This window comes from Dasypus novemcinctus, chromosome 3 (genome assembly GCF_030445035.2).
Source record: "Dasypus novemcinctus isolate mDasNov1 chromosome 3, mDasNov1.1.hap2, whole genome shotgun sequence".
NCBI classification, from domain to species: Eukaryota; Metazoa; Chordata; class Mammalia; order Cingulata; family Dasypodidae; genus Dasypus; species Dasypus novemcinctus.
In genome coordinates this window covers 78103582-78129413 of record NC_080675.1, presented here as the reverse complement: position 1 = coordinate 78129413, position 25832 = coordinate 78103582, and the positions used below count along the sequence as shown (strand labels likewise).

The following is a 25832-nucleotide window of genomic DNA, read 5'->3' as shown; positions in this document are numbered from 1 at the left end:
AAAAAACAAAACAAAACAAAACCCAAAACTAAGAAACTCAGTGAAGGTCATTGGGCTGGAGACACTTTGTTGGAGACCAAAACCTAAGGCCACTAAGCCATCATCTTGTTTCCTGGCATGAGAAAGTGTGGTTGCTGTTTTCTATACCACCTTTCCCAGCACAATAGTAAAGTTCCACAGTAGATCTCAAATCTAGCTGTGCGTCAGAATCACCTGGCAGCTTTACATACTACAGATGCACCTCAGACCCACCTCAGATTCCTAGATCCAAATCTTCTGGGAGGGTGCCTGGGAATTGTTTTTAAAAGCTTCTCCACATTTCTGAAGCTGCCGGGCTGAGGACCTCTGTTTGAGAATAGTGATTTCCATGCAGCACATAGGCAAAGCAGATGGTCAGTTGCTAGCCCCACGGGCATTCTAGGGAGGAGAACAGTCTTCTTGGGTTGGCTGAGAGAGTATATCCTTCACCCCAGGCCTCTGAGTCCTTGTTCAGTCTCCTCCCCTGACCTCATGGTCTGCATTATGCCAGTAGTCCAGCCTGGGACTGGGCATTGCCAAGGAAAGCCCTTTCTGCTGCCTTCTGCTTCCTTTCTAAATGTCTCCAATCCTCAAATGAAGGCAGCCTCTCAACTGCCTCTCCCATTTGTGCTCTCCTGGCCACTTCTACTTCCCTGGCTGTAGTTCAAGTTCTCATTACCATCACCAGGTCTCGCTTCCTACATCTTCATCTTCTTAAGTAAAGACCCTCGAGAGTTCTGCACTGCAAGGACAGTAAAGACAAACCGCCTCAAACTGGCATTGGATTTTTTTTCCAACTCACCTTTCTAGCCTCAAATCTTATACCTCTCAACCCATAGTATAGTCACACTGATTAATTCAGAACTTTCTGAATACGCTAAACACTTTCCCAACTCTATGCCTATCTTCAAACACTCCCACGGCCTGGAACGCTCTTGCCTGATGATATTGCAATCCTATTCCTCCTTTAAGTTTAAGCTTAAATACTGCCTTGAACAAGAAACTTTTATGGATCCCCCTGTCAGAACCAATTTCCCCCTCTCTTATATTCCTAAAAGACTCTCTGAAACACAATCATTGCTCTTGCTATGGTCCACCTTGTGTTTGTTTTGTTTTTGTATTTTGTATCCATGCTGGAATGTGAGCTTGCTCAGATAAGAGCGTGTGTTCCTCTTTGTATTGTCTATTGCACAGTGGAATGCAACAGTAGGTGCTAAATAAATGTTTGCTGCATTGGCCTACCAATGTACTTAACTTACTCATTTTTGTAGAAAGAAAGAATAAGGCTTAACCCTTACACTCTTAATCAAGACTCAGTATATTCTAGCCTGGAAATGAACCCTATCCGAAATTTACAATTCTGTCTTTCTGTCAGGGTGCATTAACATGTGGTCAGATAATTGGACAGTGGAATATTTCGGGGTGAATGAATTGAGACCTTAAGGTCACAGAACGAGGCCTGGGCTTGTCAGACCCCACTGTGAAGAGACTCATAGGAAACAGCATGATGTGGCAGCTGTTGACCTATAGTTTTTAGCAAAAGAATGCAATGGGTATGAAGTAAGGTCTTGGAATATTAATCTTTGGCTTTTCTTTCCCCTAGTAGTCAGAGGCATCCAGCTGCTTCAAGAACAATGAAGATTGTTGTAGCAGGGCCACAAAGAGAGATAAAAAGGTCATGTTTAGTATGTTTAGTTTCAAATTAAGCTCTTAATAAGCAAAAGGGAAGTTCTGTAGGAGAGACAAACTTTTAGAGAAGATTGGGGACAAAGGGTAAAATGGGTGGAATCTGCATTGAGAGAAGGCTAGAGGAGCCTTCCAGTGGCTGTAGCCGAAGAACCACTGCACAAAATCCATCCGAAGTAGTAGACCCCTCCTTGGCATTTTGGAGAGCACTATATAGCCAGGAAAGTGCATCTTCTTTGGAAGCTGTCAGGGGAAGATGGGGTCTTTCATAGCTGCTGCCTAAGCAGCCCATGAATCACACAGAGAACCCCTAGGACCTGAAACGCTGCTGAGTCTACCCCAACCAACTCAACTTACTTGTCAGCAGTCCAGAAGCCCACTGGGCCTGGAGGGCAGTGGCAATGGTGTGAGACAAAGCCCCAACCCTCTTCTTAGAAGTTATTATTTGTTCTTTATTCAGGAATTTTGCTTTGAGGTTCTCAAAGCAGTGTGCATCTCAGTGAGATGGTCAATGATCTCACCTGTATTTTGAAAGTAAAAAACCCAAGTTTTGCAGGCAAGTGATGGCATCAGGAAAAAAGAAAATCAGAGAATTATCCGTTATTGTTCCAACTATAGAAAAAGGGGTTCTTAACTTGGGATCCTAGGGCAGAGGAAAAATAAGCAATATAGGTAGCTCATTCCATTGGGCCCAGCTGAGCACCTGGAGGTGGAGGGGAGGGGTGGGGGGCCCGTGGCCTGGCTGAGGCCAGGGTGCATGGTAGCTGAAGAGAACCAAGTCCTGGGTCAGGAGCAGAGGTAGGTGGGAGCTTAGATACCACCCAAAGCCTGTGAATCCTGCTGTTGCCTTTGGCAACACCCAGGACAGCAGACTGCACCTTCAATCCTCCAGCCCCACCATGGAAGAAACAGTCCTAGCCTCCCTTCTGACCTCCTCCCTTCCCACAAGCACCTCCCTCAAGATGCTAAGGGAGATTAGCAAGGTCTCTTTCCCTGCTCACAGAAGATGTAACAATACTAATAACACCAAACTTTTAAGCACTTATTTTGTGCCACATACCACTAAGTGCAAATTTCCATGCATTTCATCAGGTAATTTTCACAACTTTCCTATTTTACAGATGATTTAACTGAAAGTATAAGAAGAGAGTTTTTGTTACATCCAAGAAGACACACAGACTTTGCCTCAGGGCGTGGTTTTCCTCCTAATACTCCAAAGGGTCAGTGGGTGGGCAGGAGGGGGAGGTGTGCCTGAACCTCCTGAAATTATAAGCAAGGCTTCTGTGTATGTGTGTGAGGGCTTTTCCGGAGAGAAATTCTGTAGATTTCATCAGGCACATAAGAGCTTAAAAACAACTTCATGAAATCATTTCTCCTATCACTAAGTTTACAAAGGACAGTGGAGGGGTTCAGAATATTGGGGCTGAAAACAGGAAGCACTGATTTTCATGAAAGTTGTTAGGCAATTCACCGTAGTGAAAAGATTTCTGTACACATTCCCACTTCAGAGTCAGGTTACTCACATCTAAACTACATTTACTAATTCATTTCTCAAAATGTGGTCCCAGGACCATCATCATCAGCATCATATGGGAACTTCTTAGACAAATGCAAATCAGGTTCCATCTAGAGCCTACTGAATCCAAAACTCTGGGGATGGACAACCTGTTTAAACAAGTCCTCCAGCTTACTCTGACGGATGTTTAAGTCTGAGTACCACTGCTTAACTGCAGTTTACGGTTCATCCTCTGGATCCTTGGTCTGGTATAAGTGATAGTCTAAGACTAATCTTAACCATTGGTTCTGAGAGGTTCTGGAGGAGTTGGGAAGTATTTTAAAATCTTTTTTGGTAAGCAGGGCTTTGCTTCTTTAAAGTTGCAGAATTGAAGGTAATGCTGGTTAACTTGTTCAACATAAACTACCTGCAGCTCAGGCTGAAAAAATATATTTTGCACATTTGTGGGGATTCCCAGTCTAACTGATATGTAGTCACCTAGTTTGAATGGTTCATTCTATCTATATTGGCTATCAACAATCATCCCACATTTGCTAATATGGTTATTTGTCAATAACCATAACAATAAAGTCATAAAAATCAATAGCAACAATACAATAGTATAAATTTTATGGTATTTGTATCATTTTCCATAAATTTCATTATGAGAAATAATGCTACTCTTAATAATTACTTACTGAGAGTTTAATATGTGACAGGCATTGTGCTAAACTACACATACACACGTTATATGTAAACATGTAGATTGTGTAACAATCCTATGAACTGGGTACATAATTCCATTTTACCAATAAGAACACGAGGCTCAAAAAGTCAAGTCAGTTGCCCAAGATCACACTGCTTGTCAGAGGTAGAGCCCAAATTTAAACTCAGGTTGTTCTGGCTCCCAAGCCTATGTTCTTAAGCATTATGTCATATTGCTTCTTATCCATCATTCATTTGTTTTTATTTAGTCAGAAAACATCTCTTGGGTGTCTCTATATATCTGGCCCTGCACCTAGATCAGGGTATGAGGATCAATGGTCCAGATGGCGGGGAAGTATGTGATAAAGAGCAATCATGGGACAATTTGATCAGTACTGAAGTGGAGGTGTGAATAAAGGGCAGGGAGAAACATGGAGTGGGGAGAGGGAAGTTACTTCTGAGGTTTCACCATCAAAGTTTTGTGAGACAGTATCTGGCTTCTGCCTCAAATGAGTTAACTGAAAGTAAGTTAACTTAAAAACGGTCACTCTTTGGATGTTTTGGAAGTCAACAGAAGACATCTCATTATTATGTCACCACTCACTATCTGAGTCCTCTGGCTGGAGAATCACATGAGTCTCATTTTGCCTTTTCTATTAGTTCTTTTAAAAACTGGAAGAAGATAATGATGATAGACACTCACTACATGCCAGGCACTGGGTAAAACACTTTCTGTATATTTAAGCCCCAAAACATCCCTGTGCAGATGAGGTAGCTGAGGCTTATGGAAATTTCCTTCCTTACAAAGGGTTATAATTTTGAATTATTCCAAAGAGAGCCAAGATTTTATTATTTAGAAGTAACAAAGCCAAAGCATTGAAGAGCTGTGAGACTTTGTGCATTTACCAGTAGAATTAGAGACACACTTGCTTCTCAGAATTGAACTCTAATTGAACATCCTAGGAAATCACCCCTCAGTGCAAAGGAAGACAAGCAGTAAGAAATAAAATCCCAGAATCACAGAACTAGAAGTGAACTCAAGATGTCACCTAGCCTAAGTCAAATATTTAGGATGGATCACACTAATTATGTAACTGAATATCAACATTATTGAAAAATCTATTCTTTCATTAAAAATTCCCAACTTCTTTCCATAATTTCCTCCTACTTTTACCAATCAGAAGCACTCTTGTATCGAATCTACATTTCTTATGCATAAGCTTGAACTATTTTACTCTAGTTCTTTACTCAGGGGCAAGGGCAAGGAGCTGTCATTATTTGCACAGTAATTTCTCAGGATTTAAAAACCATTATTGAATAAGTCTTCTCTTCTTCATAGTTAAAATATTTATTTACAAGTAGTATTATACCCATCTATGGATGAGTTTTATTATTTTCCTCTAATACTTCCTTTTGTTTTTACTCACAAAACAATGCTTATAACTAAACTGGAGCTGAATAGCCTGAAACATTAATGAATAGTATATGTATTGACTTTATTCTGTGATAGCAACACAAAATACAGTATTAATAGTTTGTTTTATAGTTGATTATCCTGGAAACATTTTTAGACTGATGTGATCATCCCATTTCACAAACAAGAAAATAGAAGTTAACCTGCCAAGGACCCATGGCTAACTAGTGTGTACTAGAATTTGGGAGTTATCACCATGTTCTTTTACTAGTACTTTCTGTCTGTGTCCACCACATGCTATCTTTGCATGAGTGCAGAGCTGAAGAAAAGTCTTTACCAGCCCTTCCTAAGGGAAATCCATGAGTTTCCTTGGTAGGACATATTTATTGACTCTCCATGGCTTAAGAAGAGACACAAGTAAGAGGTCCTAAAACATTGGTGACCGTGACATTCCACAACCTGTAAAAGTTCAACAAAAGGTACCAGGTTATCAGAAATGTGTTCACATGAGTAAAAATAAACAATCAACCCCCCACATATTTGTAACTAATTTAACCATCTAATTTGAAGTATCTAGCCAGCAGCTAAAGATAGCACCAGCAATTTAAGGCAAGGGCTCTTGAGGAGTTAATATGCTTCTTGATCAAAAGAAGCAAAAGCCTCCCCTTTCATTCCCTGGCATGGGCTCAGATGACCTCCTTGTGACTGGCCAGCTGGCTGCTTGCTTGATAAACAGCAAGCCCTTGCCCATCTTTAGGGCCTTTGTGATTAGGGTTTGGCATCTTGAAGACATTCTACATAGATAGGCCAGAAGGAAGGGGGTTAGGGAAAACGGGGGAGTAGGATCTGTTAGCTAGTGAGGCCTGTAGGGGGTGGGGAGGGAAGGATTTAGGAGACTGGGCAGGAAGCCTTCTGCTCCTCACAAGGCAAGGCTGAACAGAGTGCAATGATGGGACTTTTCATTTGGGGAGCAACACTAGTATATACATAAAAGCCTAGAATCTTCTCACCTCATGTCAACCCTAATCACATTTCCTTTGCTCCCTGTAATTCATCATCTTTTAATTGCCCTTGGTACCACACCAAACTTGAGACCCTCTTTGATTTTGGCTTTGAGTCATTGTAACAGAGTTCCATAATTACCTAGCTTGAAATCAGTCCACCCTGGCTCCCCAGACAACCTTAAAATGAGCACACTGGCAGGAATAATCTCTGTTCAGGATCAGCATTCAATGGTCCCAGAATGGATTTGATACTGCTTGTCAAGAAGAATGCTAAACAAGGGTTGTCATTCAAAGAACTAAAATTATTGTTCAGAAGTGATTCTAGATTGACAAAAAATCTTTTGGATAAGGAAATTAAAGACCATAGGGTGAGCCTATGAGGACTCACATGATTTTCAGGGCATCACAAAAGTATTTCTTTGTAGAATTCTTTTATTTTGCTCCCTCCCTCATTGGGTTAGTAAATTATTTGATGAAGAGAGTGTCATGGCCATAAAAGGGCGATTCAAAAAGAATTGAGCACTAATAGATTTATTACTCAGTAGTTAGATATATATAAACCTATAGTAAAAATCACATTGAGTAGGAGCTATCCCAGTTAGTTCCATAGTCTTATGTGTGCTCAAGTTGTGCTAATTGTACACATCAATTCTATACTTTAATTTATTCCACGTCTTTTATAGCACATCCTGTGAAATGGTGGTCTTGGTGCAGTCCTTCTTCCTCAAGTCTGTAAGTAAGAGGTGGTACAAATATGAGGTTTTAGATGTATCCCCACTACCAGAAATTGCAGAAAATCTACTCAAGCAATAAACACTTGAAAGTTCCATTTCCTTTTGAGTCACCTACACACCTTGCTTGCTGAAAATGAGCTGGAAAAGTCTCCCATAGTATCCTTATTAAGAAGATATTTAATTACTCAGATGTAAGAAGGAGTGCTTATTAACACATGAGATAACATGGTTGAATCTTGAAGACCTTCTGTTGAGTGAAGCAGGCCAGGCTCTGAAGGACAAATATAATAGGACTTCACTGACTTGAATTAAGCAAATCGAGCAGACTCACAGAGCTAGAGTCTGGAAGATAGGTTTATAGGAGTCAGAAAGGGAGTAGAAGGTTGTGAGCCAATGCTTATATGGGCAAAATCTATGATAAGGTGGAAGGGTGTAGTTGGGCAGTGGATGGGCAGACAGTAGTGCAATGAGGCTATTGGGTTCAGCGGTGCTGGACTGTGAGGGGGGGGTGGATTGGACTATCATGGAACTGGGGGAAGCATCAGGGGAAGAAGCAGGTGAACTCTGGAGATTTGCAGGTCTGTGGTTAAAACTACAACATTGGGAATGTTCTTTTAGCAAATATGGCAGGGGAGGGTTACTGGTGTAGGGTGTTGGATGTGGGGGGCATATAGGATGGGGCACACCTGGGGCAGACTTCTATGGAATATGTAAGTGTTCATCTTGTCATAGTGTATTATCTCAGTGGGTGGAGACCCACACGATAAACAAGAAAATATTAAACTCCCATCCTGGGGAGTGCTGCTATGTTCTCAAATAGAATGGCAAGAGTTTCTTGAGAACATAGGCAGTGCCTAATAAAAGAAAACAGACCAATATGTCAAGCCCTCAATATTATTGCAAATAACTATGAATCTTAGTCTTCAAAAAGCAAAACTTAGTCATTATTGTAGGTCATGAAGGGAGGGGGAAGGAAGAATAGAATAGATGAACAAAGGGCATTTTTAGGGTATTAGAATTGTTCTGCATGATCTTGCAATAATGGATACAGACCATTTTAAACATGTTCAAAATTTATAAAAGTGTATGATCCAAAATGTAAACCATAATGTTAATAATTGACCATGGTTGTTAGCAATGCTTCTATATTTGCACATCAATTGTAACAAATGAACCATCCAAATGTAAAACGTTATTAACAGGGGAGAAAAGAAAAAGGGGAGGATGTTGGGTAAATGGGAATCCCCTATATTCTGTACGTGACTTTTCTGTAACCTAAAGCTTCTTTGAAGATAAAATAAAAAATAAAAAAATAAAACATTGGAGGAATATATGGAAGGAAATGTCACTTTAATATCAAACAACAGATCTTACAGTGATGAAAGATATAATGTCAAATTATTTTTTATTATTTCAAAGTTTTTCAATTTTTCAATTTTTATTTATTTTTAAACTATCATTATTTTGTTTTATTTTTAATCATATTTGGTTATTTTGTTGGTTTCATTTTTGAAGAAGTTTTGGGTCACAGAAAGGTCACAACTGCGGTAGGGGAGGATCCTTGGTGTGGGGTGTCAGTGATGGGGGATGCATGGGAGGATGTCCACCTGGGGCATACCACTAAGTCATATGAATGTGTTTAGGTGTTGATGGGGATTGTCATGGTGGGTGGAGAGGCACATGATAACCAAAAGAATAATGGAATTCCTATGCTGGGGAGCAGTGCCATATTCTCTAAAGAGATGGCAAGAATCCCCTGAGTATAGAGGCAGTGCCTACTAAAGGAGGATGGACCATTGTGATGGCCCTTGATATTGATGACTGTATTTATAAACCTTTTCTTTTGAAATTGAAACTTAGCCTAGTATTATATGTTGCCTAAGAGTAATCTCCTGAAAGTCCCCTTGTTGCTCAAATGTGCCCTTTCTCTAAGTAAACTCAATATATAAATGCATTACCTTCCCCCAGGCATGGAACATAACTCCTGAGGATGAGCCTCCCTGGCACTGAGGGATTATTACCAAATGCCAACTAGCAATGCACCTGGCAAAAGACATTAACCAAAAGGGGGAAAGGGTAAATACAAATGAGTTTTTATGGCTAAGAGATTTCAAAGTGAGTTGGGAGGTCATTCCAGAGGTTGTACTTATGCATGTCTCTGTAGGATCTCGTTGACTGCCACAGTAAATTTTGCCTCAAATAGCAGGGCTCCTGAGGGCTCTAGAGACATCAAGACACTATGGGCAGGGTAGACAACTCAGGAGTTTGGCACCTTGCCAGTGGGTCCTATTTTGGAATTTATGCTCCCCAGTGTGACAGAGTTGGACTCATTTGTGGTTTCCCTACATATGGCTCTTCTGCCCCTTCTATTTGAACCTATAGTTAGTACTAGAGTTGATAGGTGTATGTCCAAGAGACTTAAATTTTTTGGGCTGTCCATGTGCCAGTCAGGCCCTGAATCTCAACAGAGTTGCAACACCTACTCTCCAGTTCCATGGACTCACCCAGGACAACTAACAAGGAGATGATGATGATGGACAATACCCATCCCAAGGAACAGAGAGAATCTGCACTGCAAGCAATATAGTCCCATCCATCTGACCCATGGGATCTAAGACCCCTTTAAATTAGAGGTGTAGTGGGCATCACCATCCCAGAATCCTCAGGATTGGGGAATGAATGATGGACTAGAGTAGATTTACTGGTATTCTATTATAGACTTATTGTGATTCTAGCAATGGAAGAACTTTTATCATTGATGCTGAGGTAATGGCCACTGGAGGTTCTGAGGGGAGGGAGAGGGAAAAACAGGTGTAATATGGGGGCATTTTCGGGACATTGGTATTGTCCTCAATGACTTTGCAATGATGGGTACAGACCACTATATATTTTGTCATAACGTACAAAATGGTGTGGGACAGAGTATAAATTATAATGTAAACTATAATGCATGCTTAGTGGCAATGCTTCAATGTGTTCATCATTTGAAACAAATGTACCACACTAATGAAGGATATTGTTAATGTGTGAAAATGTGGGAGGGGTAGGGAGTGGGGCATATGGGGATCCTCTATATTTTTTATGCAACATTGATATAATCTAAATTATTAAAAAAATTTTTTTAATGTATTTTTTAAAAAAGAAGACAGTAAATGGAAGGTGGATGAAAGTATAGCCAGAGAGATTCTTGTCTGATCAAACAAAATGGCTCTTCTTCTCAGGAGCTGTGCTCATGTGGCAGCATGAAGCAAGGCCAGATGACCTAGGTGAAGAAGGGGAAGGCCTGCTTATTGGATCTGCTGATGACACAGACTAGGACGAGAGCTAAGGTGACAGATGAGGAACTCAACAATAAAATTATTGTCACAAGTTCTAGCACTGGACTGAACCCACAAGATGAAATAGAAGCATAATGAAAGTAAAATTCTGACTTTAGGCAAGTGCAAAGGTTTAGGTTGAGAGCCTTGACTTGACTGCAATTCCTGTAATCTGGGGGTGCTAACTGGCCATAAAGATTTATACGTGCCAAAATTGTGATGTAAAAGTAATATCCATTCTCCCTTCCTACCTCCCTCTCTGACAAATGCCTCGAATTTAGAAAGGCATATGTTCAAATCACAGGAAGAGTTGATCCTATTGTACTCTCAACTGATCAATTCAAAACTGTAGTAGAGTGTCCAGTTCTGATACCGACATTGACATACCCGATGGCACCTGCAGTGGGAGAGGCAGACTAGTAGAAGACTAGGAGCCATGCCACTTGAAGAGTGGCTGAGGAACTGTGGATAAATTCTGGAGAAGGGAAGACTCAAAGGCTCACTTATCCACACATTTGAAGAAGTATAATACAATGATTAAGAGATCAGCTCTGGTGTCAGACTGCCTGGGCTCAAATCTTTCACAAACTCTAACTCCCAACCTGTGATGTTCTTCCTGGAACGCTCCTTGTGAGCCTTTAAGGAAAGGGCTATACGGTATCAGATTCATCATTGTGGATATACTGGGCCTGACACATCATAGGTATTTAATAAATGCTTTATCTCAACTTTATAAAGACATAATAAACAAAGAACAAGGGACTCAGAAGCAAATTGCAAAGGAGGTTCATATATCTACTGGTTAAGCATCTGGTAGCAACCACAAAGCAAATAACAGCAGATCATCATTGTCTTCCCCATAGCTGGCAAAGGTGATCATGAAAATAATTGGTGAGTGGAAATCATAGTTTCCTCCTGGTAACTGAACAAGGAGGTGGCTTGAGTGAGAGTGAACTGCTTTTTTTTTTTTTAAAAAAGGAAGTTTGCATTTTAGATATTGTTACTTTTAGCAGGTCCAAGTCAGCTTAAGGTAGGGTCAGCTCTAAGTATACACCGTTCATTTACCATAATTTTGAATCTCTTTTCTTATTTTGTTTAACAACTTTGACAAAAGTACTTTTTCCTCCTGATCATGGTTTCATGCTGTTTTGTTTGAAGCTTAATTAAAAAATACAGTTGTTTCCACTTCATAGCTATCAGAAGAATCTGTTAGTGTTTATTTTCTCTTCATGTTAGATAATCTGGGGAAATGCTAGCTCCTCACTTCACAGAAGGTCACTCACTAAAATGAGATGGTTTAATTGATAAGCATTTTTAAAGGAATTTGGAGTATTCCCAAGATCCTATCCTTGCAGGGCTCTGGGCTTTGGAATGAAATCAAAGTCTTTGTTAAAAGCTCCACATCTAAATGTAGCCATTCAGAAAATAGCCATGAAAATTCCTTCCCCCCGCCCCGCCAAGATATCTGTTCTTTAAAGTGTTGTCAAGTGTAAAATAATTTTGAAGGTCTTATCCACTTAGTCCAAATTATAAAAATACGTAGTATGACAAGATGGGCTATGACTTAAGAGTAATAGTTATCACTTAATTATTTCCGCCCTCTCTCCTTTTTTAGATATATATTCATTTGGGTAGATAATATTCTCTGAGAGTCAATTATGTCACTGAATACTATCATATAAAATGAGAATAGTATTTACATATTTCCTCGGGAATCCAATAGGATTTTCTGTTCTCGCATTCTCTGTTTTTGTTTTGTTTTGTTTTATTTTGTTTTGTTTTCCCTCAGTAAAGGCACTGACCCCAAGGAAAACTAACAAACCAGGTTCCCGAAACAAAACAAAATTCTAAAAGTTGAGAAGTCAGGGCAAGGACACACTGAGATGCTCTGATATGGAGGTAGGCAGATGATCCAGAAGAAGAAGGCTTTGAGCCAAGTTTATTTCATGAGAGTCTACTTCTGGAATTCGTTTATAAATGAAACTTTCCCACACCCATATAGCTCCACTTATGTAATATGTTTGCTAGACATACCCCCTCAGATAAATCGTTTAAGGGGAGTAAACATGTAGAAACAGTCTGGTCCTGGTGACTTTTGTAGCCTCTACTGCCTCCTTTTCCACATACCAGCTACCCTTATTTTTTGTTTGTTTGTTTACCTTCTTCCAGGTCCCTGAGCGTCTTTCTGCTCCTGGCCAGTCACACACCTTGTTCTCTCTGTTTGGTTGGTCTGTTCATCTTCTTCATCTTGGTCTAGCTAACCCACATCCTTGACACTCCAGCCTAGACATCCTTTCTGAAAGGAAGTTTTTTTTATACCCTGCACCCTGTTACCTGCCATGGGTCTCAATTAGAACCCTTGGTTATAAATTTCACAGCTTGACAGTTATCTTTCATGGCACTTATCACAATTGCAATGATTTCTTGTCCGTCTCCTCTACTAGACGGTAAACCCCATTATGGCAGGGGCAGTGTGAGATGGTACCAGCAAGTGGCTGATACTCCATGAATACTTTTGGAATGAATGAATAGAATGAACCTGCTGAGAATCTAAAGTTCCTTGCACCTCGTTTCCATCCACTTGGTGGTGCCTACCTGGAAAAGTTTGGCCTGAAGTTTATTTAAGAAGGTGTCTGAACTCCTGGCTCCCTCCTCTCTGTCCACCCCCACTTATGCCCCAGGGAGTCTGTGCAAACTGCCAGTGAAAGATACTGCTTTTTACCATAAAATCTTGTCACATATCCTGGAATTTTATAGATAATATATACTTAGAGTTTTCTCCCAGGGGTTCACCAGAAAGGAGAGTTGTGCTTAATGAAACTTTAATGCTCTTGCTGTTCCCATCACCGGATGATCGGTAAGACTAATGATTAAGAGAGATTCAGAAAAATAAACAGTCATAAATTTAATTCTACACTGATCTAATTCTACTGAGATTCTTCTTTTCAAAATTCAAACAGCTCTGACTAAGTTCTCCACTTAAACCCAAAGGGGCATTTTTCACTCGGCCTAGTGCACACCTCTGGGAAAGACATAACTCTCAATTATGAAACTAACACATTTCCACATTTCTTCTGATAAACTGAAGTGCTTCTGGCACTAACTATCCTCAGGCTTTCTACAGAATTTACAAGACAAATAAAATATTAAAAGTCAAAAGAAAAACGTTTGCATTTCTAAAAGGTAATCTTCTATGGCTATTACTTAGTAGGAAATAAACAATGTTTGACTTAATGCTGTCTGTAGCAAATGACCACAGAGACAGAGCTAAATGGTTTATTAAGTAAGAAAGATTGAACATATGAAAAATTGTTCTGTCTTAGAACATTTCTAACCCACACATGTCATTTATATCATGGCAAAATTCAACACAGAAGGTCTATTGTTTTTGGCAAAATCTCCTGCAAACATCCTTAATTAGGATGCAAACTGAAAGCACAATTTAATACTGTTGACAGTCTTGAGCTTTAGACAGAGATATCTATTATTGTTATTATTTTACTTATAGAACATAAAAAAGCAGTAAATATAGAAATATAAGACAGTTAATGAAAATATGAAATACCTTGATCTATAATTCTCATTTGCATATAAAAATCACAAATATATGCTCTGAATATCCCCAGCTTGGAATGGGGATGAAAAAAAATTGTTTTTGCAACAAAAGCTTACTCCCATGAATATTTGAAAAAGACGTCAGCATTTAAGTTAATCAATATCTATTTCTAGTGGGTTTTACTGTGAAAAGTAATGGCCTTTTTCTGGGGAAAAGGGATAATTCTTTAAACTGCCATTCCATTCTGTTTACTGCAAGATGTAAATGAATGCCTCCATTAGATGAATTCTGTGGTCAGTTAATATCCAAAACAGCCTTTTCTCTAGTGTAGCCAGTTATTCACCATTCAATAGGAACAACTAACTTCTAAAAATAAAGAACATGACAGCATCATTTTCAAATTGGTAATGTCCTTCGTCCGTTTCTTCCAGGGTCAGGTTTTATAATCCTGTGGATTATATCCTAAGATTCTGAAAAAGGGAGGATGAAGTTACAGGTCCAAATGAGACAAAAGAGGAATCTGTTATATTACCAGGATATTTTGGTTATTTCACTTAGTTAAATTTTGGTTACCATTTTAAGAAATAATTTATGTTTAACAAAATACTTGGAAAAATGTAGAGTTAAAGCATTAGATGGTACAAATGGAAAGAGTTCTGGTCTCTGGTTCTTTCCCTTTCCCTACTATGTGACCTCAGATCAATTACTTCAGTTATTTTCACCACTGGACTTAATTTATCACTTGGTTTCCTTATCGGAAAATGACAGTTATTGTGATGAGGATCAGGCAAAATCAAACCATACAGTTTATAAAAACAGTTTTAATAGTATAAAGGGGCACAGAAGATTAGGACATTTCTGTGATAATTTGAGAAATATATCTACCTGAGATCACCCATCTGGAGAGTTAAAGTTAAAAAACCTCTCTCCCTCAGGGGTGGATGTCTGACCTGAATTAACTGGGTTTACTGCTTCAAGTTCCTACTTTACCTCCAGCCTTAGAATTGAATAAAATAGTAAACGAGGCACTCTATTTTATGAAGTTATGTTAAGATTTTTACTGATTTATTTCCTATTATAAAATTAACACATGCTTAATGTAAAAGCTTCCAACAATTTAAAACGGTGTAAAGAAACAGTATTTTCCTTTAATTGCTGCTCGCTTTCTCCTGCTTGGTCTGGAATTCTCTCTCTCTCGCCATTCCCACTGCCCAGAGATAATCATTATGAACAGTTTCTTATAAAATCCAATACTTTGAAAATGGAAAACATTGCAGGATAACTTGTAGATATAAAAATACAATGAATTAAGAAAAATCTACAATTACCCTACGCTAGTCAGAGTTGGTGAAATCTCAAATTTCCTTAGAACAACAGAATGACCAATTTCTGGGTGAGGGAATTGAAACAATAATCCCATAAATACTGTCCAAAGTATATGGCTAGAGACAGCCCACAGTAAAGATGGAATAAAGTCTTCAAGAAACACCACCTCCTTCTCATGCTTTATAACAACCTGATGACGTTCTTCAACATGTTTTAATGATTATCATACCTTCCACTTCACAAAGGATTGATTTATTATGGTTTAAATTTAAAGAATCCTGGTTTCCCAGTTTTGAATCAGGCTTAGATTACAGAACACATAAAGTCAGTGACTTTGTTCTAGGCAAGAAAATACATAGTGTTCATTTAAGTGCAAAAGTAATAGTCCTAGGGGAAAATTCCTCAATACAAAGTTAGCATTTCCACTACCTGCTGACCATCACCAGGACTTGTATGGCATCTTAACATTCACGAACAACTTAAACTATTTATTTTAATCTTCAAAACAATCTTGTCAGATAAAAAGAATAATCTTAGCTTTCGAATTTACAGATTAAAAAACCCTAAAGCTCAGCAGTGGAGTAACCCAAGGTCATTCAGCCTGTATGGGACAGAGCCTTCCCTTCACACCCAGGTATACAGATGACTTCTCAGTCTTTAACTCTAGCTTAGATCTTGTTTTTACGTTGGATGTGGGTTGGACTCACATCCAACCAATGACTCAACATCTGCACTCTGGAGTCCCAAATACAGTTGAACTCATAGGGTCCAGGCTAAGTCCAAAATAGTCTCCCACACATCTGTTTCTCTTTCAGTGGTGTCTTTATGCTTTCAGTTATTCAAGCCAAAAACCTAGGCATCATCCCTACCCCTTCCTTTTCTCAACATGTGTATATACTCCATCATCACATCCTATCAATTTTACCTCCTAAATATTTTTCAAATTGGTCCATTTCTCATCTCCACCATGAGCCTAAAAGCATTTCTGTGTATATGCTCTGCCTTTCTCTCACCACTCCTCACTTCATCCTGCAGCTGGACTTCTTTTAAAAGCAAAAATGTGACCAGGTAATTCCTCTACTTAAAATCATTTGTTGCCTTCCCAGTGCTCTTTAGAAAGACAAGAATCCTTAGGGTGGTCTACGAGGGCCAGTAATGCCTGACCCCTTTATGTATTTGCTTTACCCACAAGGACAATCTTTTTTTTTTTTTTTTTTAGAAAAGTTTCCTCCCTCTTCACAGCCTTTGCAACTAGATGCTCCTTATGCCTGGAACGCTTGCCCTCATTTGCTGTCACCTACTAAATTCTAACTCATTCTCAGCTCTAATGGCACTTTGTCATGTAGCTTTCTCTGACCACTAGGATTATATTAGGGCTCCTTGTTCTGTCCTACCTTAGTACTTTTCATTCACCATTTATTCACATTCATTGTGTGCTTGTTTATTTGTTTTTGTCTGTTACTGCCACTGCCTTGTAAGCTCCACAACAGTTTCTCACCACTGTCAATGCTGGTGCCTGGCATAGGCCTGGCACACATTAGACACTCAATAGGTATGTGTTACATGAATGGCTGAAAGCCAGGATTCATTCTCAGATTCACTGACCCCAAATTCTATGTACAGTTTTTCCCCCATACTCCAATCTAGGGGTCCCAGTGCCTAGATCATTAAATGCAAAAGAACCAGTGCTTTTAGCTTGGAAACATACTTCTGAATCATACGGCACATTTTAGCACTACCAGAAGTTTACAATTTAAAATTGGTAATAGTCAAATATGTAGAAATTTGTGCTTTACCACTAGTGTTCAAGTATAGCAAATTATAGTTGAATTTACATAAATTTAGTTTTTTTCAGTGACAGCTGATAGTTCACTAAATTGATTATTTTGCACATGAGGTAGGGGTGAGAGAATGAGGTATTGTAGTCACAAGTTCTCAGTTTTATAAGAATTATAACACAAATCAAAATTAATTCCACAATTACAGTGAACAAAATATATCCTTTTTTTTAAAGATTCAGAAGATACTTTAATATTCTGCAGGGTTCTGATTAATAAATAGACACTTACTGGTGTAACATAATTAATAGAGAATTCCTTTGGCAAATTGTTTGTTGATAGTTCACTGAATATAATTAGGAACTGGACAGATAGTAGATGCAATGTTACCCAAGAAGAACAGTTCACTTCACACCCTTTCTGCTCCACTTTATTTTCCGGAGGACTCCTGGGCTGGGGGATCCTGCCTACACTGTTGAACTCATCATCAGGATTTTGGTTACTGTCAACAAACGTGTCTGCTCCAGAGGTCTACTGAGTCAACTTAGGAAAACTTAGCTTGGCAATATGAATACCTCCATTTTTAGATTAATTTCCACAAATAAACATTTCATTTTCTAAATATAAAGACACAATTGTGATAATGTGACCATCAAATGCCCAATTCTTTTCATGCTGGAGTTTTGTGCTTCTGGTCAGACTCACTGAGGTTCTGGTTGTAAGCTCTTCAGTTGTAAAGTCTCTCCCAGTTACCTTTAAACTAGTATTAGCTAATATAGTGACTCTTTTAAATGCAAGCATATCTCTTTAGTATCTGGTTAAAAGGCAAAAAAAAAAATCCTTCCTTTTACCTTTCTTCCACTAATTTATTTAATATACATTTATTGAGGGCCGACTCTGTGCCAGATACCATTCAAATTGCTAGGATATAGTACGAAAGGAAGGAAGGGAGGGAAGAAGGGAGGGAAGGAGGGAGGGAGGGAGAGAGAGACAGAGAGAATGAGAGGGAGTAGGAAAGAAACGATCAAATTTTCTGTCCTTATAAAGCTTACAGTCTCATATTTCCTTTACAAATGGAAATGGACGATGGTAGGAAATAGTACAGGTGCTGGGATGCTGAAAGGGAGCTAACGTATTTCAAAAGCTATTTCTATACCTGTCCTACATCTATTTTTCAAAAAGATTTATTATTTATTTTTTTCTCTTCCCTTCCCCCCTACCGTTCCCCCCATTGTCTGTTCTCTGTGTCCATTCGCTGTGTGTTCTTCTGTGTCCACTTGCATTCTTGTCAGCAGCACTGGGAATTTGTGTCTCTTTTTGTTGCATCATCTGGCTGCATCAGCTCTCTGTGTGTGTGGTGCTACTCCTGGGCAGCCTGCACTTTTTTCACGCAGGGCAGCTCTCCTTGCAGGGCACATTCCTTACATGTGGGGCTCCTCTATGTGGGGGACACCCCTGTGTGGCACAGGACTCCTTGCGTGCATCAGCACTGTGCGTGGGCCAGCTCCATATGGGTCAGGAGGCCCTGGGTTTGAACCTTGGACCTCCCATATGGTAGGTGGACACTCTATTAGTTGAGCCAAATTTGCTTCCCCCTATATCTATCTAGAATTCTGAATTTTAAAATCTTCCTTCCTAGTTTGAAGGCTAGAGAAACCAATTGTTTTTAAACACAGTGATTTATTCCACATAAAATATGAAGGGGCTTTATTTTTAGAATACTGGACCAAATTTGGAAAAGCCAAATTTCAGAATTTGTGAAATATTTTTCAAACATGATTTAGATAGAATAAAAATTTTATTATTATTATTAATTGATGACTGTCAATATGAAGTCTGTCTAAGCAAAAGATTTTATTCTCATTCAATCCCTTGTTTAAGTGGCTTTTCCTGGGTCTTCTTGAGAATGAGGCAATGTTTATTCATCTTACAATACCCGGGGCTCAGCAGAGTACAGAACAGTAGGTGCTTAATACAATTGTTTAGTGATATGAAACATCATGCTCAGATTATTAATGAGGCTGGGTTTGAGAATGGCAACATGAATGGGATCCTCCCATGATTTCAGAATATCATAAGGCTTTTAAAAATGTTTTTTTTAAAATAATGCAGAACACTTAACCTGCTAAATGCATCATCCTATTGTAGAATGAAGTTTGTCAAATATTTCTTACTTAAATATGAACAAACTTGTTATATTGAAATAATGTATTAGTATATTATAATAAAATATATAAATATTTGTATTATCCATTTCATTGACTATAATTCCTGCCTGTCTCAAGCCTTTGAATAGCTGGAGAAACAGAGGGACAGATATATCACCTGTATTATATGGATTATGCGTCCCAGGTTCATGCGTGTGTGACTTTTGTGGCCACACAGGATCCTATAATTTGAAGAACCCAATGCTTAATTTAATGTACTATTGCTGACTTGAAAGTCCTAATAATATTTGAGCAAAGGACCCTGCATTTTCATTTTGCACTTGGCTCTGCAAATTATGTAGCTGGCTCTTGCTAAAAAGAATCTTAAAGTGTTAAGACTTGTCACCCAGGAACAAGGGGTTTAAACTACTCCATTTCTGTAATTCAACAGCAGAAGAGCTCAGAGGACCACAGGAGTCAGAACTGTCAATCAACATACATTGTGGCTAACCAGGAGAAATTTTGGGCCAACAAAACATAAGCTTCTACTCAATAAATGAGATTTCCAAATACAGTGAAACTTGGTTAACTGTGGTTAGTGAAGCTTGGGCAATGCCAACAGATGGTTACTGTGGAACATGCCTTGGCTTCAGCTGTTACTTGGGTTAAGTCCTAGCCTTTTCTAGAATACAAGAATAGTTGGGCAAAGCAGTAGAATCAACTTTACTGAAGAGTCTGGTGACAGACATGTTTGAAATATTTTTTATGTTTTATTAAAAAGTCCTTCAGTACTTTTCTACCAAATGAAATTAAGAACTGAACTTGGTGGGAAGCTGCCAGTGTATGAAAATGTTTCTCAATCAGTCCCTGTCAGGATTTCAATTTGGGTCCACAAGTAATTTATTTGTCGGCAGGGGAAAATGCTTGATGTTATACCTAAAAAGAGGCTCAGTTTTAAAGCACATCATGTGCTACTTTAATCTTGTAGAAAAAGTTGAAGGGCTGCTGGTGTCAGTAAGTGATCATTAAAAAATAATAATAATAATAGCTACTATTTTAGCACCAAAATTAAATGATCCTAGAAAAGTTCATGTATTACTTACCCTAATTAAACTAAATGAATTTAAAAATTAATGCCTAAGTAATATTTAGGCTGACACTTTTATGAACCTTTCAACTTCCCTGAGAAAGCTATACTTCTGGGATAAAAGTTAAGTAATAACATAATTTCTAGAAATTCCTATTAGTAATAAATGGAAAGCATTCAGGTGTAATGGTATAGTCTTCGAGAGGATGAATTTTGATGTCTCATTTGGGTTCAAGTCTGCTTTGCTGTTTTCTGTGTGACCTTGGGCAATTTACTTGGTCTTTCTCAGTCTGTTTCGGAAACTCAGATAGGAATAAAAACACTCAATCTATAAGACTGGTGTGAGTATCAGATTAGATAGTGGATGTGATGTAAGCGTTCAGCACAGCGACTGAAGCTTGGTGAACACTGCAAACATGGAGCTATTATCATTAACAGGTTTCTCCTCCAGGATTTTAGCCGATTAAATAGTTACCTTATTGACAGGAATAACGTTTTTCACATTGTAGTAGAAACCAAAATACACCATGTTGAAAACCCCATGACGTCCCAGGGTTGCCGTCAATCCTTTGTTGAGGCCCCGGAGTCCAAAGCCCTCCTTCTTAATGATGGATCTTGCATAACTTAGAGTGGATGGTTGCTGTAGGAGAGACAATCAATCAAAGCCAGAAAAAGCATCTTTGCAATTGTGAAATAAAGTAAATTACTGTTCTAGCTTCCCTTCAAGCCAGAATTAGGGACTTCTTCTCCCCCAAACATGAATAATCATGCCTAGCCCTGTACTTTTTAAAAATTAGAAGACCCAAAAATAAACAAAATTACATGCATAACTGGTCTTATAGGGAAGATTGTTGGCAAAGAAGTAAAAAACCTCCTTGGTGGAATTATGAAATTAATGTCATACGGTAACTAACATCAACTTTAACATGTAAATAATTGTGTCCAATTCTTGGATTATCCATGCCGGTAGAGAGGAGTGGCTCTGTAGATGGATCACTCAAGGCTGAAGCGCCTTGGCTGCTGAAACCCAGTCTGCTGCTACTCTGGAACTTAGTAAAGAGCTCACTTTAGTTTACCTGAGGTTTACCACTCATTATAATACAATTACACCAATTCTTTTTTTTTAGAAAAAAGATTGAGTGATAGTTTCCTTTTTGGAGGAATAGCAAAAGGTATCTCTCTTCATATTTTGACTGAAGAGTAAACAGGGGAAAATATTCCCTATTTAAATTTTTGTGCTTATGAGGCAAGGACTGATATGACATTTATTTGATATTTCACCTGGGGCAGGTTGCTGGCATGGTCATGGCAGTCTGACGACATTTCTGACTAAAACTGTTTCCTTATTAAATATTAGCTGATGTGCAATTAAGGCTATGTGCGCAGAACAGAATAGAACAAATTCAATCGAGGTTTTTCATCCAGCTTGTATTTATAGGTAGCTAATTAACATGATGCATTTAAATGAGCTTGTTTATACAGTAAATCCTATAGTTTTTGCTGATAAGTGTTTTAAGAACTAGCTATAATTCTACATTCAAGTTCACCTTTTCATTTAAGATGATTAATTATAATATTAATACCTTACATTAACCTTAAGGAAACAGCTTTTATTATCTTTTTTAAAAAAAGATACATAGATCACGCTAAATGTTACATTGAAAAATGTAAGAGGTTCCCATATACCCCATTCCCCACACCCCCCACTCCTCCCACATCAACAACTTCTTTCATTAGTGTGGTACATTCACTGCATTTGATGAATACATTTTGGAGCACTGCTACACAGCATGGATTATAGCTTATGTTTCAGTTTACACTCTCACCCAGTCCATTCAATGGGTTATGGCAGGATATATAATGTCCTTCACTATCATTCAGGACAACTCCAAGTTCCCAAAATGCCCCTACATCACTTCCCTTCTTCCCTCTCCTGCCTTCAGCAACTCCCATGGCCATTGTCTGCACATCAATGATACAAATTCTTCCATTGCTAGAGTCACAATAATTCTATAGTAGAATACCAGTAGCCACTCTAATCCATATTTTATTCCTCCATCCTGAGGTTCCTGGGATGGCGTTGTCCGCTCCACCTCTAAATCAAGAGAAGGCTTAGATCCCACATGGCTGATGGACAGATGCAGGGCATTATATATCCTGCCATAACCTACTGAATGGACTGGGGGAGAGTGTAAACTACAATGTAGACTATAATTCATGCAGTGCAGCAGTGCTCCAAAATGTATTCACCAAATGCAATGAATGTGCCACAATGATGAAAGAATATGGGAGGAGTGGGGGTGGGGTGGGAGTGTGGGGTATATGGAAACCTCATATTTTTTAACATAACATTTTGTGTGAACTATGTATCTTTTTTAAAAAAAGACATTAAAAAATAGCTACTCATAAAAAACAAAAAACAAAAAAAATATTTTCACTTTACCCTTAAAAAAAAAAAGTTAGTGGTTACCAGGGGTTCAGAGCAGAGAGGGAGGGATATCAGGCAGAACACAGGGCATTTTTAGGGCATTGGAATTGTTCTGTATGATTCTGCAATGACAGATATAATGACAGTACACGTTTGGCAAAACCTATAAAACTGTACAGCACAAAGTGTAAACCATAAACTACAGTCCTTAATTAGTAGCAATGCTTCAATGTTAGTTTATTAATTGTAAAAAATATACCACACTAATGTAAGACGTTAATAAAAGGGGAAAATGTGTGTGAGTGGGGATGGGGGGTGGGGATTACATGGGAATCTCTTATACTTAGGATGTAATTTTTCTGAAACCCTGAACTTCTCTAAACTTAAGTTTATTATGAATTTAAAAAAAGCAGCTCACCTCTTGGTTAGTCTATGGGCAGTCCAAGGCAGGCTGCCTGAGAACAGCCTAGAAAGCTTTCTCGTATATGTTATTAAGTACCTGAAACAGTCAGGGCTCATCAAAGTTAGCCATTATCACAAATGCTTACTCTCATCTTATTTAATCCTCTCAACAAGTGGGTGAAATAGGTATTATTATCCCCATTTAACAGATGAGAAAATTACGACTTAGGTTCATGCCCAAGAAGACAGAATAAGTGGAACACCAGAACTCAAACTGAGTCAAACTGAGGCATCTGACTCCAAATCCATGCTTAGTTCTGCCATCCTATCTGATTGCTTCTCTCAACAACCCTGTAACAAGAGCAGTGGGTATAGTCTTCCTCATTTTGGAGGTGAGGAAACCAAGGATTGTTAAATGATATTCAAGGTAAAACCCTGGTAAATGGCTTAACTAGAATTTTGCATCTAATTCAGTTTCCTTTTCACATTGATTCTTGTTATATACTGGCAGTAAGACTTTCAGAATTTGATAATCTAATATACAAAATAAATACATAGCAGCACAAATACATTTGTCTGGCAAGTTGGGGCCTAAAAAAAAAACTGCGCTCTAATTCCTATAAAAATTACAAGTAAAGTACGCTAGTATTTTTTTGTTTTTTGTTTTATTCAGGGATATTGTATCATACACATGTGGGCAAATCTTTAATTAGAAAGGCAAAATACGACTTCCACTAGGATGCTTATATAGGAAAATATAGAATTATTTTGACTAGATCTTTGTAAACACAAGGAATTTTACTAAACTTATTTGATTACCGGGCTTCCATTTCAAAACAAAATGGTGACCTGATTAGCATCATGAGCCAAATGATTCCAACACTATCCAGTTCAGCGGGTCTGTGTTAGGGGAGAGCCCAGTTCAGTTTCCTTCTACTATTTAGATTCACTCCAATTTTCATATTTAGTTACCAATTGTGGGTCAAGTTGTGTTCTAACTTTCCCAGGTATACCATTTGTTGTCTGCACCAGAGCTGCAAGTATGGAAGAGTGAGCGGATTGAGGCATAGTTAATATTGTGATACCATACTTCTCCCTCCACATGGGGTTATAGAAATCTGCAGTTCATAGGTACCTGCCAGAAGTATTTCCATTTGAAGTAACTCAAAGTCTTCGTTAACTTTCATTTCAACTATTGCCAACAACTAATTCTGAGAACTCCATGTTCTTTCCTACATGTATCTATTCAACAAATATCTATTGAGTGCTTCCTAGGCTCTATGCACTGTGTAGATGCCTAGCACAACTCATTGCTCATATACTAGAACTTAACAAATATTTTTGTTTGATTTTTATTTGGAGAGATATGCTGATAATTTAAAAATATTTACCTATGAGAATATTCCACAATGGTTATGGGATATAGGATAAAAATGAAATAAAATTTCTGTTTAAAATGAGTCCTCAAGTGTTTAATTAGAAGAGAAGATCCTTTGCTCAAACAATGCTCTCAGGTACCACTCTGGGGCACTGATTCCTTATGCTCTGAGAGCCCAGTGTTACCAACAAATCATCAAGAAAACTTACGGCACCTCAGTTATTTTTTCTGGAGTTCTTCCATCTAACTACTGACCATGGCTGGCTCTGATTAACTTGTGAGATCACAGGCAGAGGTGTTAGAGAGCAGGCATTGTTCCTTGGGTAAACAGCGATCAGAACGGCCAACAGGTACAGGCCATGGGATGTGTCAGTGAATTTCCTCCCTCTCTAAAACCAGAGAAGAGCTCCAGGCACACCATGTCAAAAGACAGCACGCTCCACATGCTTTCCTTTCCTTGATTCCAATGGCAAGGTGAATTTTGTTGCATTTTGGAGCCAAAGGAATAAGGGTGTTGCACTGGATTTCATCATATGGTTGGAAAGCAAACCGGATGAGATCTTTACACAATGGGGTGAGTGTCCCTATTTAGGCCTTCAGAAAAATACTGCTTTGTTAAAAAATAGGAGACCTAGTTGCTACACTTAGGTAGGAAAATACCTTGATCTACAGGAGACAGACAATCACCTATGCATTTCATTACTCAAATGAGGTCTTAAAGAATTTTCATAAATTTGAAAAAAATTAAAAAAAGAAAAGAAAAACCTTCCTTTTAGTTGAGAACAAACTGTAAATGAAAGAAGAATCAGATTCAGAAATTCACGTTTTTTACCTTCCTTTTAGCTTAGATCTTTCATTAATCCATCATTACATTATTTTAATAAAGCATGATTATGGACAAAAGAACAGTACCTAAAACATAATTATATTCTGGCTAGAGTTTAAGTGTGATGAACAGGTTTATTTTTAATCAATTTGTGAGTGGAGAACAATTTGTCCTGTGAGTAAAGAATAATTTGCTGTAAACCAACTCTCCCAGATTCTGAGCCACAGAACTATGTCAACATCAAGGTGCTGCCCAGCAGTCGTCCTTGGCGGTTGCACTGGCCCTCCAGGTGAGAAGATGCTGACACTGTGCTTTGCCCCTATATTGTTGGCACAGCACAGTCAAAGCACAGCTGGCCTTGCCCCTGCTGGGTTTTGCCCCCGTGCTGGTAGCGACAGAGGACACTGAAAACAAGGAAGGAACATTTTCTTCTTCATAGTTTCAAAAACGCTTTCTTTTGACTTCCCCTTGAGCTTCTAAATTATCCAGGTTTTGTTCATCCCAATAGAAAGGGACCTATTTAACGCTCAG

At 38.6% G+C, this 25832-nt stretch overlaps 1 protein-coding gene across 4 annotated transcripts in view; it reads right to left on the bottom strand.

Moving 5' to 3' along the window:
• SLC25A21 (solute carrier family 25 member 21) overlaps positions 1–25832 on the bottom strand; it is a 560688-nt gene that overhangs the window by 9291 nt on the left and 525565 nt on the right. For 3 of the 4 annotated variants that reach the window (XM_004465782.5, XM_071213972.1, XM_071213971.1), the window contains one exon: positions 20743–20907. In XM_004465782.5, the coding sequence (XP_004465839.1) occupies positions 20743–20907 (165 nt within the window). Of the gene's footprint in view, positions 1–13617; positions 14400–20742; positions 20908–25832 lie in introns of those variants that run through there. The other variant, XM_071213973.1, reaches the window with a different exon arrangement.